At 45.2% G+C, this 24,303-nt stretch overlaps 1 protein-coding gene across 2 annotated transcripts in view; it reads right to left on the bottom strand.

The window, feature by feature from the left end:
• Positions 1-24,303, bottom strand: part of RAI14 (retinoic acid induced 14) — a 181,230-nt gene that overhangs the window by 13,470 nt on the left and 143,457 nt on the right. The window contains exons 9-14 of one of the 2 annotated variants that reach the window (XM_088466963.1): positions 11,670-11,848; positions 10,434-10,462; positions 8,850-8,939; positions 5,392-5,478; positions 3,293-3,347; positions 1,629-1,747 (exon numbers count right to left, since the gene is read on the bottom strand). In XM_088466963.1, coding sequence (XP_088323089.1) covers positions 1,629-1,747; positions 3,293-3,347; positions 5,392-5,478; positions 8,850-8,939; positions 10,434-10,462; positions 11,670-11,848 — 559 coding nt within the window. The remainder of the gene's footprint in view (positions 1-1,628; positions 1,748-3,292; positions 3,348-5,391; positions 5,479-8,849; positions 8,940-10,433; positions 10,463-11,669; positions 11,849-24,303) is intronic. The other variant, XM_088466964.1, reaches the window with a different exon arrangement.

Below are 24,303 nucleotides of genomic sequence, written 5' to 3'. Positions count from 1 at the left end.
TGATTTCTCAATAACAAACTTTTGGCTTAGGGGTGCCGTGACAACAATGCTGATACACTAGGGCGCCGCGATTCAAAAAAGTTTGGGAACCAGTGATCTATGGATTTTCCCTGTTTAAGTTGTTTTTATATTTTGAACTACAGATGTGTCCACATCCATCTATGCTCCATGTGCCACAAGTCACATTACACAATGTGTTAGCGTCATGCAATTCGGTAGCGCCGAGCATATTTTCGTACAACTTTTTCCCTTAAGCTGGCCACACACCTAAAGATTATCTGTCCAAGCAGCCAACTAGTTGATTGGTTGGAATGAAAATCTGGTAAGGTATGAAAGCAAATGACAATCAGCAATTTGCTCCCAAATGCCGGAAAATGGACAAAAACTGTTGTTCGAACAAATTGTTTAGATCAAAACATTCAACAAACTTGTCTGAACGACCATTTTCATCTGTTTTCTGGCATTTAGGAGCAAATTGCTGATCATCAGTTACTCCCATACGTTACCAGATTTTCATTCCAACCAATCAACTAGTTGGCTGGTTGGACAGATAATCTTTAGATGTGTGGCCAGCTTTAGAGCGTGTCTTATTCACAAAGCGATGTGAATAGGATGCACAGGCAGCTTAGACTGATTTAAATGATAGGCGGCATGCCTATATTCTGTGTGCGACTGCATCTGCATGCCAAATGCTACGTTACAGTGTCAGCGGCTGTAACACTGTAACGTAGCATTTCAGCTAAAGTCACACACAGAATATAGGCATGCCGCATATCATTTTAATCAGCATAAGCAGATAATCTTATTAAAAATTTATTTATTGTATATTTAATTTCAGAGGTTGTAGTTGAGGGTGTAGAACATGACGACTGGCATAATGATAATTATGGGCCTGATTCAGCAGTGAAAGCAAGTTCACTGCTGATCGCAGATTTCCGATTATCGGGAATCTACGCATGTGCAGGAACCCATTCTGCAAGTGTGCAGAAAAGGTCCTGTGTAGTCGCATGCACGCAAACCCTTGAATGCCTCTGCCTGATTGACAGGCAGAGGCATTTAAGGGGAGGTGCGGGGACAGCCGCTGTTCCTGGAAACGGGGGCGCGTACGGCCCGTTTTCTGGGAGTGGCCAGCCCAGGATCTACATTGATCAACGTAGTGTCCTGGGCTTGCACGCCGGCCAGCCAGAGTAAGCTGAAGCTTACTCAGCTGGCTGGTGACCCGGCGCCGTCCACCATCGCGACCATCGACCACCGGTGGTCGCAATGGTGATCCTAGCCTGCGACCTCTGTCGCAGTACCGGGATCGCAAATGCAGCAGGGGGTGTCATACACCTCCTGCTGCATCTGCATTATTACAAGGATCACGTGCATGCATCATATATCTATAGCCTGCTTGCATACATCATATATCTATAGCCTGCGTGCATACATCATATATCTATAGCCTGCTTGCATACATCATATATCTATAGCCTGCTTGCATACATCATATATCTATAGTCTGCGTGCATTACATCATATATCTATAGCTTGCGTGCATACCATCATATATCTATAGCCTGCGTGCAGCAATTGCGATCCATGCTGAATCAGGCCCTATGTACGGTATGATACTCAGTAGTACAAACCTGTAGCCTGTCCTGTAGTTCCTTGTTTAATATTGTTAGAGTGGTTATTTTTGTTTGGAGCAGAGAGATGAGATCTTGGGGCTCGGCCTCTAAGCTGACATCCAACAGACTGTCTTCCCCTGTATAAAAAGAAAGTGACAGATATTGCTACTGCAAACTCACGACTATTCTACAATAAAATATGGTAAATTTAAGTTTCCCTAATTAAGAATAACAATTTAATAAATACAACAATGAGAAGGTTTAGAGAGAATTCCGGGTAGCGTTCCCGCTAGGGTGTTTTAGCTGAGCGCAGCGCCCTAACCGATTTTTAAAAGGCAGAGTGCGCCCTGCCCCTCTAAGCGGCGCCCCGCTAAAACAGCCTGCCAACTGCTGTCATCGTTCACCACGCTTGGAGGCAGCCCGACATGTCCATAAGTGCCGGGCACGCCCCCCAAGAGTGACGAAAAGTGGGTGCGTCTTCAAGTCACATCCCCTTTTCTCATGACCACACCCCCTTTCCGGGGGTGCACGCATAGGAGTGCCCCTATCTAGGTCCAGCGCCCTACCCGGCACCGGACCTAGAAGGAACACTACTATTCACCATATACCCCTTTTCCACCAAATCCCCCATCCAACCTTAGCAGGCGCTTGGTTATGACATCATATCCAAGCGCTAGTGGTCCAGCTCTCTGCTACTTTTTGCGGGACCTGGGTTGGGTAACTCGGGTCCGGGGTTCACCCCGCCGCGTCCTGAATCAGGCTGGGAGCCCAAAGAACCTCTTATATTGGTTCATTATAATCCGGTACTGGTTATATAATGGACTTGTAATTACACTATACTAAGTCACGTTTACCATCATGCATAATAGAACCTATAGGGGGTTTCTGGACTTGCTTCTATATGGAGTAATTCATGGATTTGTAGAGTAGGACATAAATTGCGCCAAAAATCCAAGTGTAAAATGAGTCGCAAAAAAAGACACATTTAGCTCCAGTTGCAGAGCTGGATATATGGTAAAATGGACAATGTTATTAATAAATATTAAATTCAAATGTACCATGAAAAATACATTAAATACAAAAGCAAACAAAATAAGTACTAATTTGTTAAACTAAAAAACAAGCAAACAAATGGGAATCTACTTGCCTGCCACAGATGCATTACAAACATCAATGAAATAATGTGAATAGATTGCAGCAGCCATACTAATAATTTCTATAGTATCATGGCACCACCAGCAGCAGCTTGTGCCATAGCAAAGTGCAGGCATGTCAGTGGTTCCATGTAGTGAGTGATAGGTTGCATTCTCCTGAACTTGAATGGAGGCAGCCATTTTGTGAGATGAACCCTCACGCTGTCAGGAGCATATTAACATCCATATTGAGAAATACAAATATGTTGAGACAAAAAATAAAGTTTTTGACCTTTTGGGCTCGATTCAATTAGGGTGCGATGCCCACGTTGTGCCAGTTTGACAACGTTAGTACACTGGCAATGACACCCTATATAACCCCTGAATCAGGCCTTTAGTTTGCACCCCCATATGGGTCCGTATTAAAACACACAATTTCGGGGCTACAGTATGTGCGGCTGACGTGCGCACATCGACACCTTCATTGCACTTAACTGAATCGACCCCTTTGACTTAGTTCCTAAGGATGGAAAAAATATATTTTTTTACCTGTGCTATCGCTTAATCTGTCTCTGTAGTCTCGCCTACAGTGTGTATTTTCATCCTAAGAAAACAGATAATAAAATAAGTGTAACCCGCAGTTATATACATTTCCAATACTTAACAATAAAATAGTTTGTCAGCTATGTGCCAAAAATATTTACACTGCACTTGAAATTCTTTTAAAATAATTTGCGCTTAAGTGGTCACTAAACAAAATATATGAGTTGTCAGCCATTAAAAGGTCAGTGACACTCCAAAATATTATTCAGTACAGTATATGCAAATATTTTATTTTTAACTAAACATATTTAAAACTGCAATCATACTTATAAGGCTTATTTTATTTCTTTATTAAATAGCAAGTGAAGTGGATTTTAGCATCTATCTGCATTTTACAAAGCTGTTGTCCTACTAACCACTATCTACTTTTCAAAATCTTTCTGAAAGGCAGAAAGTATAGACACAGCACTTTTCATAAAGGCAAAAGGGAATGATTATACAGTACACAGAGGGCCTGATTCAGAGCCGAACGCTATTTGCGCTTGCTCGGTCAGAAAAAGGCGCCGGCTATTTAAATTGAGCGCTCGCTCTTTGCGGTCTGTTGACGCCTCTATGTCTGAGCGAGCGAACGAAACGTGCTCGCTATTTTGTAAAGACGCCCCCTGGCCGCTCGCATCCTACGTCATCTCCGCAATTTATTAGATTAATCGAGTACATCGAAAGGCATCTGAACTGCTCGCAGTGCTTGTGGTTGGATTTTCCTACCGCAATCAGGCGAACAGTTCAGGCTAAGAGACAACCAAGTGACGTGGTCGATGACGCTGCTTTGTTAATTATGCACACCCTTAAAACGCCTGTTTTGACAACGTTTGGCACGATTGCGTTCGGATCTCCACTCCCCGTTTTCAAGCACCTTCCCCTGTTACCACCCACAAACGCCTCATCCTGTCACTCAAATTAGCAGGCACTCGCTATTTGGCGAGCGCTCGATTTCCGATTGCACTGACTGGTTGGCGCATGTGCATTACGACCCATGCGCAGTTGTGCGAACATCGCTCGGAGCGAACGAGCGGCCGCTTACGAGCGGCTCTGAATCAGGCCCAGAGCTCAGAGAGCCATTCCAAAGCCTCTCTGCGTACTACATCATGTGCCATCTGACTAGGGTTGTCACCCCTTCCCTTTAAAACTGGACACACATGAATTACACAGATTCTGTGGCTGGCTGACTTCAAGTCTCTATTTCACCTGGTTTTAGTCAGGCACAGAACCTGTGTAATTCAAATGTGTCCAGTTTTAAAGGGATGAGGTGGCAACCCTACATCTGACTGTGGTTGCCAAGGTAGTCTAGTCTAGTATTGCACTGTGCAGAATTACAAATCATTCATAGAAGCCTGAAGAAACAAACCAAGGAAAAATGATTTGTTTCTTTTTATAGTCCACTATAGTGATATAAATTTATGTAAAAGACAAAACAAAAAAACAATTGGGTGAATTACCGTTTGCTTGATGCAAATATCCCCCAAAACTTACTTATTTTAAGACCACTGAAAGAGCACTTAACGAAAATGACAGGAGCCTACGGAGTGGTTGAAATGAGAGACAGCTCCTGATTGGATGAAATACTGATCTAATAAGAAGATAGCTCTCATAGAAACCACTGTTCACTTTATTTAACATCAATCTGTAATTTCGGTCTTAAGGACATTCAAGTTTCAGAAATTGAGCAAACCTTAAAACGGTGCAATTGGTTCATCTTCCCAACTTCTGGGCTCAAAAACTGGGAAGATGGATCCTTTTTACAGACTTCTTAATTTTACGGATTTGATATTAGCATCCCCACGGCAACCTGAGATGAGACGAATCTCACATGAATATTAGCCTTTTCATTTCTCTAAATATATTAATCATAAGTGTTAATGCATGTGAAGTTGTTTTTTGTTTTTTTTTAAGAGAGGATGCCACTCAATACATACATACAGTATATACCATTTCACATAATCTAACATATCTATACAGTGTTAAAATACTGTACTAAAATTCAAAGAAAAATATCTGAAAAAAAAAAAAAAATCAGCATCCATTATTTATGGCTGTATACACGTTACCTTGTTGCTTTGATCGGAGAAAAACACATCACCTTTGGCTGAGAGCGGGGTTGATGTTGAGGACAATGGAGAAGACAAGTCACTTAGCTGCAATGAGAAATGGTTAGCTGATTGTTACATGTGTTACAGAAATGATAGTGTGTGTGGCTATATAGGCGACAGCCAAAATTACTGCAGTCACTAATGCTGCCACAGCTCCCCCTGGTGGAGAGGAGAGACACCTATAGAAGATAAACCACCACGGAATGTGCAGTCAGTCCTTGCTCACAGCCAGTCAGTGTTTAAATAAAAAAAATAAAAAAAGGAGTTTTGTACTTACCGTAAAAAGATGTTTATCCAAATCCACTACAATATCTTGGGGTACAGTGGGCATTGCGGCTGGCATACATACAGCACTAGTATTTGCTAGTCTCTAATCCCTCCCTTCTATATCCCTCCAGCAGATATTCCCCAGTTTTTTAGTGCTCACACAGTAGGGCATCAGATGTGGACTATGCATAATGTGTACAAACCATTTAAAACAGGAGAGTAAAACAGTAGATTATAAATCAAATAGTACTAATATAGTAGTATACGATTTGAAGGATTTCATTACATGTAATAGTAGGAATTGTGTCTATTTAATTGAATGTACATGTGGATTGCAGTACATAGGACGCACTACTAGACAACTGAAAGAGAGATCGGGTGAACATGTAAGAAATATTAAAAAGGGTTTTGAAAAACATTCATTCTCAAAATCATTTTAAAGAATGTCACAAACGTTCGTTAGCAGGGATAAAAAAAAGTGATGAGAATAATACAAGTAAAACCCCATCGGAGACAAAAGGGGTATAGGCAACATTTTAGCAAACATTTTAGCAAAAACAGAAATGAAGTCCATTTATGAATTAAAAACCCTCATACCGAACGGTTTGAATAATGATTTTGAAATTAAATGGTTTTTATAATTTTAGTTTTATTGATCAATTTTAACTCATTTTAGTCACTTTGAGACGTTTACAATACGTTCCCATTTTTAAGATACTCTTCTTTCTTTTTTTTTGTTTCTTTTTGTTTAATTTCTGCTTGTTTAAAAAGATTTTATGCAATTTATGGGCACACTGCACTTTATAAATGAGTGCTTCCCCTATAAGACATCCAGGATGCAGGAGGACTAAAATTCCTACATGCAGAACGCACACTTCCGGGTTTGGAGAAGAGTCTGCGTTCTAGATGTAGACTACACACCCGCAAGCTGACCCGCACACTTCCGGGTCTCCAACGAGTACTATATGGAAGGGAGGAGACTCGGAGAGACAGGCATCTGAGAGGGATGACTCGTTGGTTCCCGAGTCAGGTGACGCGATGCGTCACACGTGATCTCCCAGAATACTTCAGGTGCGTTCCACAGGGAACGCGGAAACCGGAAATGGTTTTGTTTAAAGTTTTATACTCAAGTAACCACGGCACCTCATTCCCCATTTAGGTATGGAAGAGGAGAGGAGAACAAAGGTATTGTGCCCATAAAGAGGTTATGATATAAGAATGTGTTTTTGGTCGCTTCCTGTAATCAACCAACAGGGGAGGACTGGGTATAAGAGGGTTCAGACTTTAAAATACCAGCATACCTTGAAAAAGACTAACAGGTGAAACGCGTTGGTGGACAGAGGGAAGGAGCTGATTTGGATGTGGAGGAACTTGGAGTACATCAGTGGATGTGGATACAGATGCTTTTCCCGGGATTGCTTATTGTTAACACATATGTTTGCTGGTGTAATGTACATATACGCCCCCATATCTGGTACGCTGCCTATACCCTCAGTGCTGGTGGATAATTTTATTGTAGTTCTTGTGAAATTAAAACGCTACTTCACTTATATTTGGTATATATTTCTCTCTTTTTATGTACCCCTGAATCACGTTCCATTGGACATCGTTGTGGGGAATAAGAGAAGACTTTTTTTTGATGGGGAATAATCCGTGAAGATTGAAATAAGTCTGTTTGCCTCAATTTTGGGACTATTGGCTTAGTAGGGAGCGCTGGAACTTTTTATTGTGTTTTTTTTGTTTCTTATGAGATAGAGCTTTGTGACCTCTATTCTAAATGTTCTAGCTACATCATCAAATGTCTTTACCTGCAGCCTTTTCCTCACTAACATAATCAATGCAAGTGGACAGGTCACTCCAATGACCAGCACACACAGCAGTATACATATATATCGATATACTAGTAGTATATCGAATTCGACATATGCTGGGTCACCTCAATCAGCCTCCTGCTCCGCTCCGAGGCTGTATACCTACCTCGTTCACCTACGCTTCCTCCTGCAGCCTTGTACCAGCTGATCAGTGCCTGGCAGTGAGACAATATAGAGATACAGGACAGGGAGGATGTTTCCCACTTCTCCTGGTACATGTGCTGCCTCTGCCAGTCACTGTTCTGCTAACACAATGAGTGCAGAATGAAGCTCGGGTGATCAATTTGACACTGCGCTTCCTCTTGCAACCAATTTTTTATGTGCAACAGGGGAAGGAGAGGATTTGCTGCAAATGCTGCCTCAGGTGGCATGTTGAAGGGAGACCACTGCTTTTGCCTTATTCAGATTGCTATTATGAAGCTCACTCAATGCATCCCAAAAAAACGCCTTTGTTTTGCAGCGGTGCTCCTGGACAGTGCAAAAGTGTTAGTGTAACGTGAGAATGTCCAACTGCCAACCACTTTAGAAATACCTGCTGCAAATAGAATACTCAGTTTAGAATCATACTTCTGCCCCTCCACAAACACCTCCCTCCACCCTCACTCGACAAAACTACGTTTTGGCATACACCTACGTGCACAGGGAATCAGTATGTATTACCGGCGGCCGCATGGCCGGCGGTTCAAATCCCGACACCGGAAGCCCGGCAGGAGTGAAGATCCCGACAGGGGATTTGGGTAAGTAATACTAACTCTGGCCCCACCCCTCCCCTAACCCTCCCTTAGGGGTGCCTAACCCTAACCTCCCCCCTAGTGCCTAACCCTAATCCCCTCTCTAAGTGCCTAAACCTAACCCCCCCCGTCCCTGCAACCTAAACCTAAGTCTCCTGGGGGGTGCCTAACCCTAACCTCCCCTTCCCCTAGCCTAACCCTCCCGGGGGGGTGTCTAACCCTAAGTTCCCCCCGGAAGCCCCTAACCTATAACCCCGCGGCTGCCCGCGCTCGCCGCCCGGCTTACATTTGTTTGGTATGGGATTTCGACGCCTATCATTAGAGTCCTGCCGGGATTAGACAGTCGGGAAGCCAGCGGTCGGCATTTCGACTGTCGGCATCCTGACTGCATCACCTCCACGGTGGGGGCAAGGCTGATCTTGCACAGTGTTGGACTTTGTAAATGACCTTGTAAGCTGAGAGTAGGAACTTTTGTTTCACTCTTCAAGACCACAGTTCTCTTTACTAAACATACACATGACATGACATTTCAGATGGTTATCTTTACCTGTAAAGGGCTGATAGGAGGAGGAGGCGGAGCTTTGCGTTTTTTGGGAGTTCCACTTCTTTCTGAGCTTAATCTAGTGACTTGATCATGCTGGAAGTTTTACAGGCCAGAAAAATCGAGGTGTTAGTTGGGTTAGTAGAAACTGAGCAAGTTTGTATCTATATAGTTATAGATCTATGGCACAAGCTGACTACTGATTGCTAAGGTGGAGAAAAAGATAACAGTATAAAAGGTATAGTAACATGTGCACGGTCACATTTATCCCAGGTAATAAGAGGGTGACCAGGTGCGTCTGTACATGCAAAAATTAATATATGCATACAGTATATCTATGTGTTCTATAAAACAAGGCAGGAAACGGGCATCACTTGTAGAAATTGCAAATTAATATATCACAGATTAAGCTTAGACAATAAAGATGGCATCCCAAATACAGCCAATGACCCAAAATGAAATAGTTTTGGACTCCCGAACACAGTATAAATGATACATAAATGTGCCGCAACAACATGATCCCAACATGATAGGAGAGCAGGGTATGAGAAATTACACTAGTACTGTTCCCCCACCTACTTACCTCCATGCGTGGTCCTATCACACAAATGGGGGCGCTGGCCAGACATTGATGTGGGGGTCTCCTTTGCGTATGGTGCCCAGAATTTTGAGATGGAAATATTGGGACAACCATGTATCCTAATATTTGCCATAAAGCCCACTTCATACTTCCTGGTAGGTTCCATATAAGGTGACACAGTTGTAGAAACCTACCCCAACATGTCCTGCTAATGCAGGTTTATCTCTAGTTTAGATGATAGTGGAATCAATATTGTAATTATGAGGGGGAGGGTAAGGGACGGTCCTAGAAAAAGTAAGATACCTAGAAGCGATAACTGGACTACACTAGATACTTTTGTTTATCTTATTTGTCAATACGTTGGCCTTGTGGTAAGTTGAGTGCAATAATCATTTTCAAAAATAGGTTCTGAGCATAGGGACCCCTTATACACAAGGGAATAGAGACCCCCCACAGCTTTGTACCCAAACATCAAATTTTCTCTACTGCTCTGACCCAATTAAACGTCAGCCACTATTGCTACGAATCACCTGTTTTAGAGGCTTATTATGTATTAGAGGGGGTATTATATTATTTATCAGTTATTATAATATATTCTACTGGTTTTATAGAACATTTAGGTCAATCACAGTAGTAAAGTATACTAAGCAGAAATTATACAAACAGACAAATAGACCAAAGAGGTTAGTTAACACCCTTAAAACCCTAATGTTGCCCCTTTGAATTTTACAAGCAGTAAATCTACCCTCTGTGTCATTACAATGTGATGTGACTGCATTACAGTACCCATCTCTTTATACAATTTTTATGTCCTACAATGCACTTAGAATAGTCACTTAGATTAGCGTATAATTCCCCCCATACCGGCTATCTTATTATATGGAATCATGCAGTTGGCACACTCTGATATAACACGGGCTAATCTTGCCTAAAACTAATAACGGGCAGATATTATACACAATACGCAGCACATTTTCATATATTAGCAATAAGTGTTTTGCTGGAGATACCTGTAAAGGCTTGGTCGGACTCTTCATTCCTGTACAAACATAGAATAAGATTAAATTCATTTAATAAACGGTAAAGTCCGCTGACGCTCTAAATTCCGGTTATTGGGGTTATACAATCTGCGGCTGCATTGGTTTGGGACTAAAAGCGACATTTATTTATTTGTTCCTGTGCTTTTATTTCTTTGTAAATCTACTGTATACTTCCAAGTATTTAAACCTATTACACAGATGTTAATACACTTTTATATAGTTATCTACAGTATATTTAAATTATAAATACAAAAAGTAATTCAATTATTAATTAAAAAAAAACTAAATAACAGGTTTCCAAATAAAACTAAGTTACTAGGCAAATCAGAATTACGGCACAATATAAAATGTGTTTGTCTCTTTAAATAATGGCTCGGATTCCTCCTGCAGCAGATCCAGCTCCATGCCGGGGTTTTAGGGAGATTATCGATGTGAACTTTTTAGAAAAACATAATGAGTGGCTTACATGAAAGCAGGTAGGCAGGTAGATGTAAAACTGCTGTGTACACACGCTCATACACTACGTTTATTACAGAAGGACAATGTCTTGTGTATCAGCAATCGCTGACCTACAATAAACTCTGGAGGAGCACTGAAAAACTCTTGTTCGATAATAAGGAACGCCTGCTCGGTGGTGCACAAATGGTACACTGGGCCTGATTCAGAGGTGGACGCAATGTCAGTGTTAGACTCAGTGGAGTGATTTTATTGCCGCTGCGCACGTGTCACAGTTGCACTGCGCATGCCCAGCGATTGATTAGTGACAGCGGTCGCAGAGAGGCTTTATTTGCAAAGTGAGTGACAGTCCGTCAGCGTTTGGGGGAGTTGACGCGGGAAAACATTGGAGATGTGCGTTCATCCTCGGATAAACGTACATCTCTGAATCAGACCAAGTGTCATTAGATATGTCAATACGACTCCTGTTTAGATTTGATTTCATCCAATGCATAGAAGGCACTTAGATATTGAATCTAAGCACACCAGACGTTAACAAACCTGATTGGATAACACAAATTAGGTGTGAAGTGAATCTGGCACCTGATTGGATAGAGCAGTAAGGTGCACCAATAGTCTAGTCTTCCCCAATGAAGTTCTACTTGCCCCATCTCCTATATATACAGTCAGGCATGAGAAGGGTCAGTTAATCAAGAGGTAATTAATCTATACAGATCCAATAAATTGTACACAACAAGTGATAGAACATACCATGTTCTTGGCTCGTCTTTGATAGAAGTAGACTGAGGATGTGTTGATTTCCCGACAATCTAGCGTAATGAAGAGCATCATGGCCCAGGGCATCTGTCCGCGTTAAACCAGCTCCTCTATGCACTAAGGTGTCCACCATATTGAAGTGACCAGCTTCACATGCTAACATCAGGGGAGTTCTGATGGAGAAATGACAGACAAATTGGCCCTCAAGAAGTAACATCCATCATATCTCCCCCATCGCAGCTGGCATGACTTGTGTGGCTCTTAAATAGTCGTTATCACCACATCCGCGGACGTCAGCTGGGCTATTTACGAACTGCCAACTCAGATATTGGAATTGAGGACTTTTTAATTTAATAGGATTAGCTAGGGTAAAACAGACACAACAAAATATGGTCTCCAAACTATTGGAACAATTTGTTTTCCAACGTGTGTCCACATTTCTTTCTTCCAACTCCTTCATCGACCCATTTCAATCTGCCTTTCACTCTGTTCTTTCCACTGAAACTGTCCTAACTAAGGCCCTCATTCAGAGCCGTACGCTCTGAGCAGAGCGCACGCTCTGAATGTGGGCCGCCCTCCATAAAAATGGAGCGTCCTCCTGGACCCACAGCCTATACGAGCGTGCAGTTTGATGACCATCGAAACTGCGAGCCGGAGCCTGCGGTTGAGGTTTTCAACCGCAAGCCCCGGAGTGATTTTGGCTCTATCAGAGCCAAAATCACTCCCACTGACATCACTAGTGATGTCAGTGGGCCGGCTTCTGACGGGAGGCGCCCCCGTCAGGGAGGCACGCCCCCGGCACGCCCACCAAAGGGGACGTGCTGTCAATCAACATCGACAGCACGCCCCCTTTGATCAGACACAACGAGCGAAGGAAAGTCCTTCACTCGTCGCGTCTGGCGCATGCGCACGACGGAGCTCCCGCCGTCGTGCGCATGCGCAGAGCACAACATCGACCCACTTGCGAGCGGACAGCCGCTTGCGAGTGGGTCTGAATCAGGCCCTAAGATCATTAATGACCTTCTCACCGCTAAATCTAAGGGTCACTTTTCCATTCTTACTCTCCATGACCTGTAAGCTGTCTTTGACCCAGATGACCACCCTCTCCTTCGTACCCTACCCTCCCTTGTGTTATGTGATGCTGCCCTTTAGTTCTCCTCCCAATTGTCTAACAGCTCCATCTCTGTCTCTACTTCCGACTCTAGGGATGGGGAACCGAGGGCCCGAGGGCCGTATAAGGCCCCCAGAATCATTTGGTGCGGCCCTCCTCTGAGCTATTTTCTGCTAGCCTCATCTGTCAAGCAGGGTGCCTAGACTGTCACCCTGCAGCCATAATCTATGCACCAGTGTCATCTGCAGCATCCTTAGGACGCGTGAGACGGTCTCACTACGCCCTTACAGCTCCCCGAAGCATCCTCAAGATGTTCCGGGCATTGCTGTGATCACCGGCGATTGTGGTCCCGCCTCCGTGTGACATCACATGGAGGGGGTGTGGCCTGCACCAGGCCCTTGAATAACGTTATATATATTAAAATGGCCCTCGGACAAAAAAAGGTTCCCCATCCCTGCATTAAGTGGTTGCACAGGTAACAGAAAACAGCAGTGTTTGGTTACTTTTCATTTTGAGGAAATCAAGTCTACATCGAGACGATATAACCTGTAAGATTATAAATGTTTTAGCATCTCATATATGCTGTTGTTACTTAAGGAATCACTGCATCACTGACATTTATAAACGTCAGTCCTTTTATCTACAAAAGCAGAGAGAGTTTCTAACATGACATCAAAGCCAATAAGTAGATGGGAAGTCCTTTATGCCTTGATTTAGCAGTCTTGTTGTAAAAAGGTAACAACACCACTGAGCCATTACCATAAATGAACGTTAAAATGTTTCAGGATTTACAGTGATTGAAGGTAATGGTTTAACGAGCTGGCCCCACGCATTGAGACACGAGAGACCTGGTCAGTAAACAGTTGAATCTGTGGGCAGTACGGAAAGCGGGCTGTCTACAGGTCACAATGGTCTGATGCCATGGGGCAAATTAGGGCAATGACCGTACACACACAGCAACAGCAGCTGCCAATTGCATATTATGGCCAGGATTGATTAACTTCCTTACCAGTGGCTATTCTGGGGGAAAGGGATTGAAATACCGGCGGCTGTTTAGCAGCCAGTTCAAATCCTGACAGCGGATGCCCGACGGATGAAGATGCCGCCTGGGGCAGGTAAGTAACCTAACCCTCCCCTGTCCCTCCCCTAACTCTGCCTTAGTGGTCCCTAACCCTAACCCCCTCTTACCGCTCCATAAACCTAACCCTCCTGGGGTGGTGCCTAACCCTAACCCTCGCCCTGGGGTGCCTAACCCTAACCCTCGCCCTAGGGGTGCCTAGACCTAATCTCCCCCCCCCAACCTAACCCCACTAGGCTCCCTAATCCTGGCCCGCGGCTAACACTAAGGGCGCCCCTGACTTACCTTCATTCGGGTTGGCGACCTTGACGTTTTTCGGCGTCGGTATTAACATAGGGGTTGGTATTTCGACGCCTATGTTATATCCCTTGCCGGGATTCCCGTTGGAAGACGCAGGGAATCATTGACAGCCGAAAAAACTCATAATAAACAGTAACAGCCTGCGCTGAGGCAGGTAACAATGATACGCACATTTTCCCATATATATTTATGAATGTTACATGACGCCTGTTGTTTCTGAACCAACTTACATTTTAGGATTAGTGGTCAATTAACTGGCAGCCTCCACTGAAAGTGGCTGCGCCAGCTGCCTTGACTCAGTTTCTTTTCAAATTTAAAAAAAAAAAAAAAGGTTACGATAATGTACATTAAAAAAAATCAGGACATTCCACACTTCAATGTTACCCATTCCGTCTTCATAAATCTTTAAAAAGAAAAGGTAGTTGCACTATGATCCTGTAAAATCAAGAATATCAAGTTCCAACCACTGCAAATGTGCATGTAATGACAAAACTGTTCTATACTGGAAACTTAATGTAGACATGGAGTAAGGACCTCTGGCTTGGAATTTACTGCTGGATTTTAACAATTACGCTTTGTGTTACTACAGTGTATGAATCAGTGTCTATGTGCTGACACCAGCATTGGAGAAAGACACACTGGGGAGGTGGTAGCTTCTCTTCCTGCATTCCTGGCGGATTCTCATTGTGCCCCAGGAATTGTGTCAAGAGCCTGTCACATGTTTCTTCAAAGAGTTTCCTCTCTGATATCTGAGCCTCAGACAGGAGGCTAATGAGACAGGCAGAGAGGGAGAGACCGCTAGAAAGCAAGAGATAGAAAGTGAGAGTGGTGAAAGAGAGAGAGAGAGTGTAACAGAGTACATCTCTCGCTAAGAGAGAAAGGCAGACAGAAAGAAAGAAAAGAGGGAGCGATAGACAGCAAAGAGAGAGAGGCAGACAGAAAAGTAGAGGGAGAGATAGACAGAAAAGATGGGGGGAGAGAAACATAATAGAGGAAGAAAGATTAGACTGACAGAAAGAGAGAGAGAAAGGTAGACAGAAAACGAGATGGAGAGACAGACAGAAAAGAGAAACAGACAGAAAACGAGATGGAGAGACAGACAGAAAAGAGAAACAGACAGAAAACGAGATGGAGAGACAGACAGAAAAGAGAAACAGACAGAAAACGAGATGGAGAGACAGACAGAAAAGAGAAACAGACAGAAAACGAGATGGAGAGACAGACAGAAAAGAGAAACAGACAGAAAACGAGATGGAGAGACAGACAGAAAAGAGAAACAGACAGAAAACGAGATGGAGAGACAGACAGAAAAGAGAAACAGACAGAAAACGAGATGGAGAGACAGACAGAAAAGAGAAACAGACAGAAAACGAGATGGAGAGACAGACAGAAAAGAGAAACAGACAGAAAACGAGATGGAGAGACAGACAGAAAAGAGAAACAGACAGAAAACGAGATGAAGAGACAGACAGAAAAGAGAAACAGACAGAAAACGAGATGGAGAGACAGACAGAAAAGAGAAACAGACAGAAAACGAGATGGAGAGACAGACAGAAAAGAGAAACAGACAGAAAACGAGATGGAGAGACAGACAGAAAAGAGAAACAGACAGAAAACAAGATGGAGAGACAGACAGAAAAGAGAAACAGACAGAAAACGAGATGGAGAGACAGACAGAAAAGAGAAACAGACAGAAAACGAGATGGAGAGACAGACAGAAAAGAGAAACAGACAGAAAAAAAAGACAGGCAGAAATGTTTATTTATCGTACAGTGCACGCCCTACAGGGAGCCTCCACAATTATTCACTGGAATACACATCTCATTTTAGATTATTATTACGCCCACTGGCCTCTCACATCTTTACTGCAGTCACGCCAAATTGGCCCTCTCGGCGCGCCAGGTCCCGCGAGACTGTTAGTGTTCACGTCTTTAATTTTTGCCAAAAATGCATCTAAGTCGCAATGCGATGAGACTAGGAAGCCGAGTCATTTCATATGTGACACTTGTATATCTGTGAGCGACTGATTCTCTGAATCAGCAGGCAAAGTGCTACTATACAGAGGCTTTTTCCCACACCGAGTTCCGTTTACAGACTCTGTGTACACAGATATACAAGTGTCGCCTATCAGATTAATCGGCACAGTCTGCACCTGGTGCGTCCTAGTCGCATCGCATTGCGACTTACAACGCATTTTTATAAAAAAAGATGCCCAACGCTAGCAGAGCTGCATGGGACCTGGCGGCTCACTCACGCCAGGCATGACGCGGTGCGTGGCGTATTGAGGATAGATGTAGAAGGACACATCTGTACTTCACACACTTTAAATGACTTCAAAGATAAAGGCCGGTATTCAATTTGAGGCGAAAAACCCGTTATCGGCGATCAGCGACGTCATTTTTATCATTGTCCCCGTATTCAATTTACAATGACTTTTCGCCGGTGCGAAAAGTCAATGTAAAAAAACTGGGATAATTTTTCGCCAGCCTTTAGCAGGCGAAAAAAAGTGCAGAATTGGGGTTTAAAGGTGAAGGCTTAAAAAAAAAAAAAAAAGCCTGCACCCCTGGGAATGGTCCTTAAAAATTATCTGTTTCAAAAAAGAGTTAAAAAAACCCCAAAAAACAGGGACACCCCAAAACAATAAGTTCAATTTTGGGGTTAAAAAAAAAAGTATGAGTATGAAACAGGTGTTTTAAAGAATGCGGGTGATAGCGGCAGGTGCATTTTTGAAGAATTTTAAAAATGCACCTTAGGGACTTGAAAAATATGAGATATGGTAAGAACTTACCCTTTTTATCTCTATTTCTACGAAGTCCATAGGGCTCCACAGGATACCTTGGGGTATAGGTGATGACGTCAGGCATCGGGCACCATAGAGTTAAGTTTCAGCCTCCCAGGATGCACTAGGGTCCCCCTCCTATACCCCGCCCCCGAGCCAAGGCATCTCAGTTAGGTACCAAGCCATAGGCCGGAGGAAGAGAAGGAAGAGAGAGAAGAAAGATCTGGACACACACAAGAATCACATTCTCACCAGAGGGAGACGGAAAAACCGGTGATCAGAGTAAAACCCATCTGCAGCACAGGTGCGACAGGGCGGCAGTCCTGTGGAACCCTATGGACTTCGTAGAAATAGAGATAACAAGGGTTCTTACCATATCTCATATTTTCTACTTCAGGGTCCATAGGGTATCCACAGGATACCTTGGGGATGTCCCAAAGCAGTATCCTTTAAGGGTGGGGACGCTCCTGTGCTGAAAGGAGAATCCGCCGCCCGAAGGAAGCATCCTGAGAGGCAAAGGTGTCAAACGCATAATACCTCACAAAGGTATGAACAGAGGACCACGTAGCAGCCTTGCAGATCTGGACTGCAGAGGCACCACGTCGAGCTGCCCACGAAGGACCCACAGACCTAGTGGAATGAGCCTTCACAGAAGGAGGAACCGGCAGGCCTTCATGAAGATAAGCTTCAGAAATAGCCATACGGATCCAGGCTGCCAAAGTTTGCTTTGAAGCAGGCCAACCCTTTTTACGGAAGCCATAGAGGACAAACAAGGCGTCCGACTTCCTAAACGAAGAAATGCGGTCAACATAAGTCCTTAAGGCCCGCACAACATCCAAAGTGGCCTCACCCACTGAAAGGCCGGGTGAGTTAAAAGCTGGAACAACTATTTCCTCGTTAACATGAAACTGGTAAACAACTTTGGGAAGAAAATCAGGACGAGTGCGTAGCACTGCCCTGTTCCCATGAAAAATCAAGAAAGGGGATCTACAAGAGAGAGCCCCTAAATCAGAAACACGTCTGGCCGAAGCTATGGTCAGAAGGAAAACAGTCTTAGCTGTAAGCCATTTAAGATCCACTGAGCACAGTGGTTCAAACGGCGGTCCTTGGAGAGCTTTCAGGACCACCGCCAAGTCCCAAGGCGCAACGGGTGGAACAAAAGGCGGCTGAATTTGCAGAACGCCATGCATAAAGGTGTGTACATCAGGGATTGTAGCAATCCTACGGTGAAACCAGACAGACAGGGCAGAAACCTGCACCTTCAAAGAAGCAAGGCGAAGCCCGTGGTCTAGTCCGGCTTGTAGGAAGGCGAGTACACGAGACAGACGAAACTCCCTCTGGGCATAACCTCTCGGTCGACACCACTGGAAGAACGTATGCCACACGCGATGGTATATTCTCGCGGAAGACGGTTTCCGAGCTCTTAGCATGGTTCGCACCACAGAGCTGGAAAACCCCCTGGACTTTAAACATGGCTGTCTCAACAGCCGCGCCGTCAAAGACAGCCGAGTCAGGTCCGGGTGAAGACAAGGACCCTGTGACAGAAGGTCCGGTCTTAACGGCAACCGCAGAGGACTGTCCACGGACAGACCCTGAAGGTCTGAGAACCAGTGCCGTCTGGGCCATGCGGGAGCTATTAACAGGAGTGTACCTCCTTCCTGTTTGAATTTCCGGATTACCCGTGGAAGAAGGGAAACCAGAGGAAAGAGGTAAGCAAACCGGAACGTCCACCGGACGGACAGAGCATCCACCAGAGACGCCTCTTCGTCTCTTGTGCGAGACCCGCACACCGGCAACTTGTTGTTGTGCCGGGACGCCATGAGGTCGATCTCTGGAAGACCCCACCTGTCCACCAGCAGTTGAAAAACGTCCGGGTGCAGGGACCATTCCCCTGGATGAACGTCCTGGCGACTGAGAAAGTCCGCCTCCCAGTTTAGCACTCCCGGGATGAAGACAGCTGATATGGCCGGAAGATTGCGCTCCGCCCATACCAGGATCCGAGACACCTCTACGAGAGCCGCCCGACTTTGGGTTCCTCCTTGCCGGTTTATGTAGGCCACGGTGGTAGCGTTGTCCGACTGGACCTGCACTGGGTGACCTTGGAGAACCCGATGTGCCTGCTGGAGAGCATTGAAAACCGCTCGGAGTTCCAAGATGTTTATTGGAAGCTCCGCTTCTGCCGGAGTCCACCTGCCCTGGAACAAGTGTGGACCCGAGACCGCTCCCCAGCCCCGAAGACTGGCGTCCGTTGTTAACAGGACCCGATTCGCCACCCAGAACGGACGACCCCTGTTGAGATGGGGCATCTGCAACCACCAGGCTAGAGACAGGCGAACCTCCAGAGTGAGCACCAACGCCTGGGACTTCCGCTACCCCCCCGCAAGGGAATAGACGGACTTCAGGCAGATCTCCACCTTGCGGTCCGTAGCATCCTTAAGGGAGGACATGGATGGCATTGGTAATGTGGCACTACAGACAAGGCGTGTCACATGAGAATCCACCTGTGGAAGGGACTCCCATTTGGCAAAATAACTGTCCGCAAACGGATACGCCACTGCTAAACGCCTTTGAGGCTGATATCGTTTGCCTGGCTGTTTCCACGCTTCCTCTAGATGGTCAACTAATTGCCATGAAAGAGGAAACACTGTGGTATCTCCTTTAACATCCTTGAAAAAGGCGTATTTGGACTTTGATACTGGAGGCTCCTCATTCTCAATAACTAAAGCAGTACGGACTGCATGAATAAGGCCAGGTATATACACCTTAGACTTAGCGTCCATCTCTTTAGGACGGGGAGGTACCTGGTCAGAAAGATCCAGAATCTCCCCATCGACGTCCCGTCGTCATCCTCATAAGGAGCAGACAGAGACGCCACCGGCCGCTTGCGAGGCCGCATCACAGACTCCCCTTGCAACACGTCTGACAACTGCTGTACAGAGCTTGTTAACGAATTAACCCACGCAGGCTCATGAGAGACCTGAGGAGGGGAAATAGGGAGACTGTGGGGTACCATCAATTGTCTTGGGAAACCCTGCATGGGTGACGACACCACTGACTGCTGGGACAAACCCATCTGAGTGAAGGCAGGCTAACTGGCCCACGAGGGTTGTAAGCGCTTTGGCAAAACAAGCCCAGGGCGGCTCCTGAACCGGAGCCGTGACCGTAATCGGTCGCGTCAACGAATAACACCGTCGACATAGTCCCTCCGCACTACCGTCCCCCTCCGCTATAGGTACCTTGCATGTAGTACATAAAAGCTGGAGAGGAAAATCACTTTCAGACATAATGGTAAGTATGTGACCCCTCTCACTGATACTCGTTAGTATAGTGTGAGACCACCCTGCAAGCACCGCACGGGCTTTAGCAGAAAGAACAGGGACAGTTAAAATGCTGACAGATAGAAAATGAAAGTACAGGCAACAGACGCGAGCATAGGTCACATACAATGCAAAGAAATCAATTCCTGCACTATCAAGCGCTGATCCTCAACTACACAGACACGGAGCCTGGTAGGACACAGCGCTGCATACACAGACCTTAAGCCAACGGAGGAGAGGTATGCAGGGGGACCCAGACCGCGATGCCACCGTTCATCAGCGTCCAGCAGCGCTCACCATGCTTCTTCCAAAGATGGCCACCGAGGAGCAGAGAGGAGGCCGGCCTGGGGGAGGAGCGCTGCCACAGGGCCAGTCAGCTAGAGCAGAGAGAGCTGTGTGCAGCGGGGGAGGCGCCGGCTGTGAGACAGGGAAGGCGCGCTCCCCTGGCATGCATTTAACCCCTGGGACGCCACAGTGCTACCGCACTGCCGCGGTCCTGCTATCCCAGGGGGGTAGTGGAAGCGCAGGTTAGAACCTGGCTCCACGCTGCAGCCAGTCCCCAGGGAGCCCCCTGCCTGGGGACTCGGTACCATGTATCAGCGGGGGACCCACCGCGGGACCCCGCTGCTTACCTGTTGTCCCCCTTGATTCCGGCCACGGTCCTAAACATCTGGGGTCACCGCTAGCTGTGACCCCAGATGCTTGCCAGCATCCCCGGATCAGTACCAGTGTTCTGGTACCGGTGGGGGTGTAGGGAAGACAGCATGGACGTCAGGACTGACTGTCCATGCTGTACTTCCAGATGTGCAGCCACAGCTGCATTGAAGAAACTTCAGGGGCTCTTCATGGCCCCCCTCTAACAGGTGCATCCGACTCCGGCCGGGCACCAAACTAAACTGGGATGCCTTGGCTCGGGGGCGGGGTATAGGAGGGGGACCCTAGTGCATACTGGGAGGCTGAAACTTAACTCTATGGTGCCCGATGCCTGACATCATCACCTATACCCCAAGGTATCCTGTGGATACCCTATGGACCCTGAAGTAGAAATATGCTTGCACCCATTTTCATGTACCCCAAATTTGATGTACCTAGTTTTTTTTTGTAAAAAAAAAAAGCTAAGTGCTCTTCTTCAACCCTTCTTACATGTCGGGAAAAAACACCCGCCGCGGCTATTTAAAAACCAAACTTACCCTCCGCAGGCCAAAACAGGGGTACCCATAATGATCCCCCGTGTCAGTACATCATTAGGGGGGTCCCTGGATGCTTTCCCGAAAATTCCCGAATTTTTTCCGATACTTACCTTTCCGCCGGGTCCCGTTTTTGCAGCTTTCAAATTGAATACGGGGATAAAGCGGCGCGCGCCTGATACTTTATCCCCGTAAAACCTCCAATGTGGAACGAAAAGTCCAGCACGGACTTTTCGCTCCAATATTGAATACCCCCCAAAGTGTCATAAAACCCATAGGTCTTTGATATGGTTCTGCCCTCCACCCAACCAGCCTATCAGAGAGAGCCTGCAGGGTAGAGTGTTTGCAACGCTATACTGGGACACACTGGGGTTCTGGAAAAAGGGCGTAAATTTCAAAACTGTTCCGCTTACGTTTTTGCTATAATCCAAATTCAATCACAAAGTTTTGCATTTTGCAGACGGATTGTGACCTGAAGTGTCCCCATTTGTACTCCAAAATTGAACGAATGGGGCAATCGTTTGCAAATTAAAATAATTAGGTATAAAAGAGTAAGTTGTGGTCGTTTTATTTCTTATTCAGATACATATCCATCACGCTACTGTACCGTTCCTGCCCTGCTCGCCAATGCCATACACCTACTTTAAGCTCAGTATTTCAACAGCAACACGTTTGATTCTTTGCAGCAAAGAGTTTGCTCACGGTTAAAGAATTCAACGTTTCAACAGCTACCCAGCTATCGGAGACCCACAATAAGAGATCTATTTAAAACAGCCATTAATCCATCCAAAAAAAAAAAAGTACAGACTGCCCGACTTGAACACAGTCCTTTAATAACATACCACAAACCATGAAATGAAATTCTTCCTCCGTGAGACAATGTGTATCTGTAAATACCAGGGGAGTAATTATCTTTCTCTTATCAGCAAAGCGAGTGAACAGGGAGAGGGCACAGAAATACAGATGCCTGGAGATAATGCTATATATATATAGGGATTATTATGTCATTGAAACCCAAAACTTTTAGAAAGTACTCAGTCTGAAATCCACCATCTCATTTCCCTTTGTAGATTTCCCAAAGTAGTTTCTAATCTTCTAAATGGTATTAGGTTTTGGGATAAACTGAAATGCTAAGAATTAGACCTAAATATAAAGAACCATGTATTACTACACACTGGTATAAATGCAATACTCTGCATAACAGTCTCTCATACAGACTTTCCGAAGACTATTTATAGATTTAATCGCATCCACATTTGCGACCAAACAGGCGGAACGGAGGACAGAAGGGGCGTTTCCGCGAATGCAAAAGTTCAGTAAGGGCATGTTCATGAGAATGCAGCTTATTCAGACCGACACGTAGGCAAATATACGCCTGTTCGGTGTCTTTTGCACCCACTATAAGTCCAGTGCAATTACTCATTGATTATGCTGAGGACTTGTAGCAAGCCAGGCGCATGTGCTACACGCGCAGAGGCGGACGAATCTCGAGACTCACGCAGCCCCGAATTTGAACAAAATAAAACAATTAATAGCGTGACCTTTTATACACTATTTTGGATATAGGATGGGCAGGGCCACCGCGCAGGGTCTAAGGGGTGGAATCATTGCTGACCTAGTGGCACATGGCTTTGGTCTGCAGAAACCTAAAACACCACCCCTGGACAGAAGCCAAAGAGCCACCCTTGGCTCAGCTTTTTTCTGGTCCAGGTGGCCACGCCCCCTCATTGTGACATCATAGGGACACTGTGTGCTCAATGCAGGAGTGTCTCGAATGTTTTCAGGGCATGTTTCAGCATGTGACTACGATCCCAAACGCAGTGAAAATGGCTCTGGCGCTTCAGTTCCAGTAGCCATTTTGCAAGACCCTAAGGTTACTCAGAAATCCTCCCCAGATTTGTCACCATCTGTGCTGGTCCGTGTCACTGAATGTCTCTCTGCCATTTCATCTTGGATGTCATCTCGCCACCTCAAACTTAATATATCCAAAACAGAATTAATTATATTTCCACCAGCCAATAGCAGTTACCAACCTGATATCTCTATTACTGTTGTCAACTCGACAATCTACCCCACCCCACAAGCTCGCTGCCTAGGTGTGATCCTTGACTCTGAACTGTCTTTTGTTCCCCACATTCAATCTGTCTCTAAATCCTGTTACATACATCTAAGAAACATAGCCAAAATTCGATCATATCTTACGCAAGACACTGCAAAAACTCTTATACACGCACTCATAATTTCCCGCATTGACTATTGCAATAGTCTCCTTATTGGTCTTCCCAAAAACAGGCTCTCCCCACTACAATCCATTTTGAATGCAGCTGCGAGGTTGATCTTTCTCACCAAACGTTCAGTGTCTGCTGATCCACTCTGTCAGTCCCTCCATTGGCTGCCGGTCTTCTACCGTATTCAATTTAAAATACTTACACTCACACATGAAGCTATTAACCAAACCACACCAACATACATCTCTTCACTTATCTCAAAATATCTTCCAACCCGACATCTCCGTTCTGCACAAGATCTGCGTCTCTCATCCCCGCGCATTACTTGTTCCCATGCACGGTTACAGGACTTTTTTCGGGCTGCACCCACCCTGTGGAATGCCCTCCCATGCACAATAAGACTTTCCACTAATTTCCAAACATTCAAGCGTTCTCTGAAAACTCACTTCTTCAGACAAGCTTATCAGATTCCAGGACCGCCCACCTAACCTTTTATAGCTCCCTATCTAACTCTCTTCTTATAGTAAACACCTATCACATCTTCACTTTCTTCAGTTTAACATCCTCCTAACCCTAGGCCAACTTTCCAGTGTGATTGGATTATACAGCCCACCAAGAATATCTGCAA

The sequence above is a fragment of the Taudactylus pleione genome, unplaced genomic scaffold (assembly GCF_031769625.1).
Source record: "Taudactylus pleione unplaced genomic scaffold, aTauple2 ptg000068l, whole genome shotgun sequence".
Lineage (NCBI taxonomy): Eukaryota > Metazoa > Chordata > Amphibia > Anura > Myobatrachidae > Taudactylus > Taudactylus pleione.
This window is presented reverse-complemented; position numbering and strand designations above follow the sequence as displayed.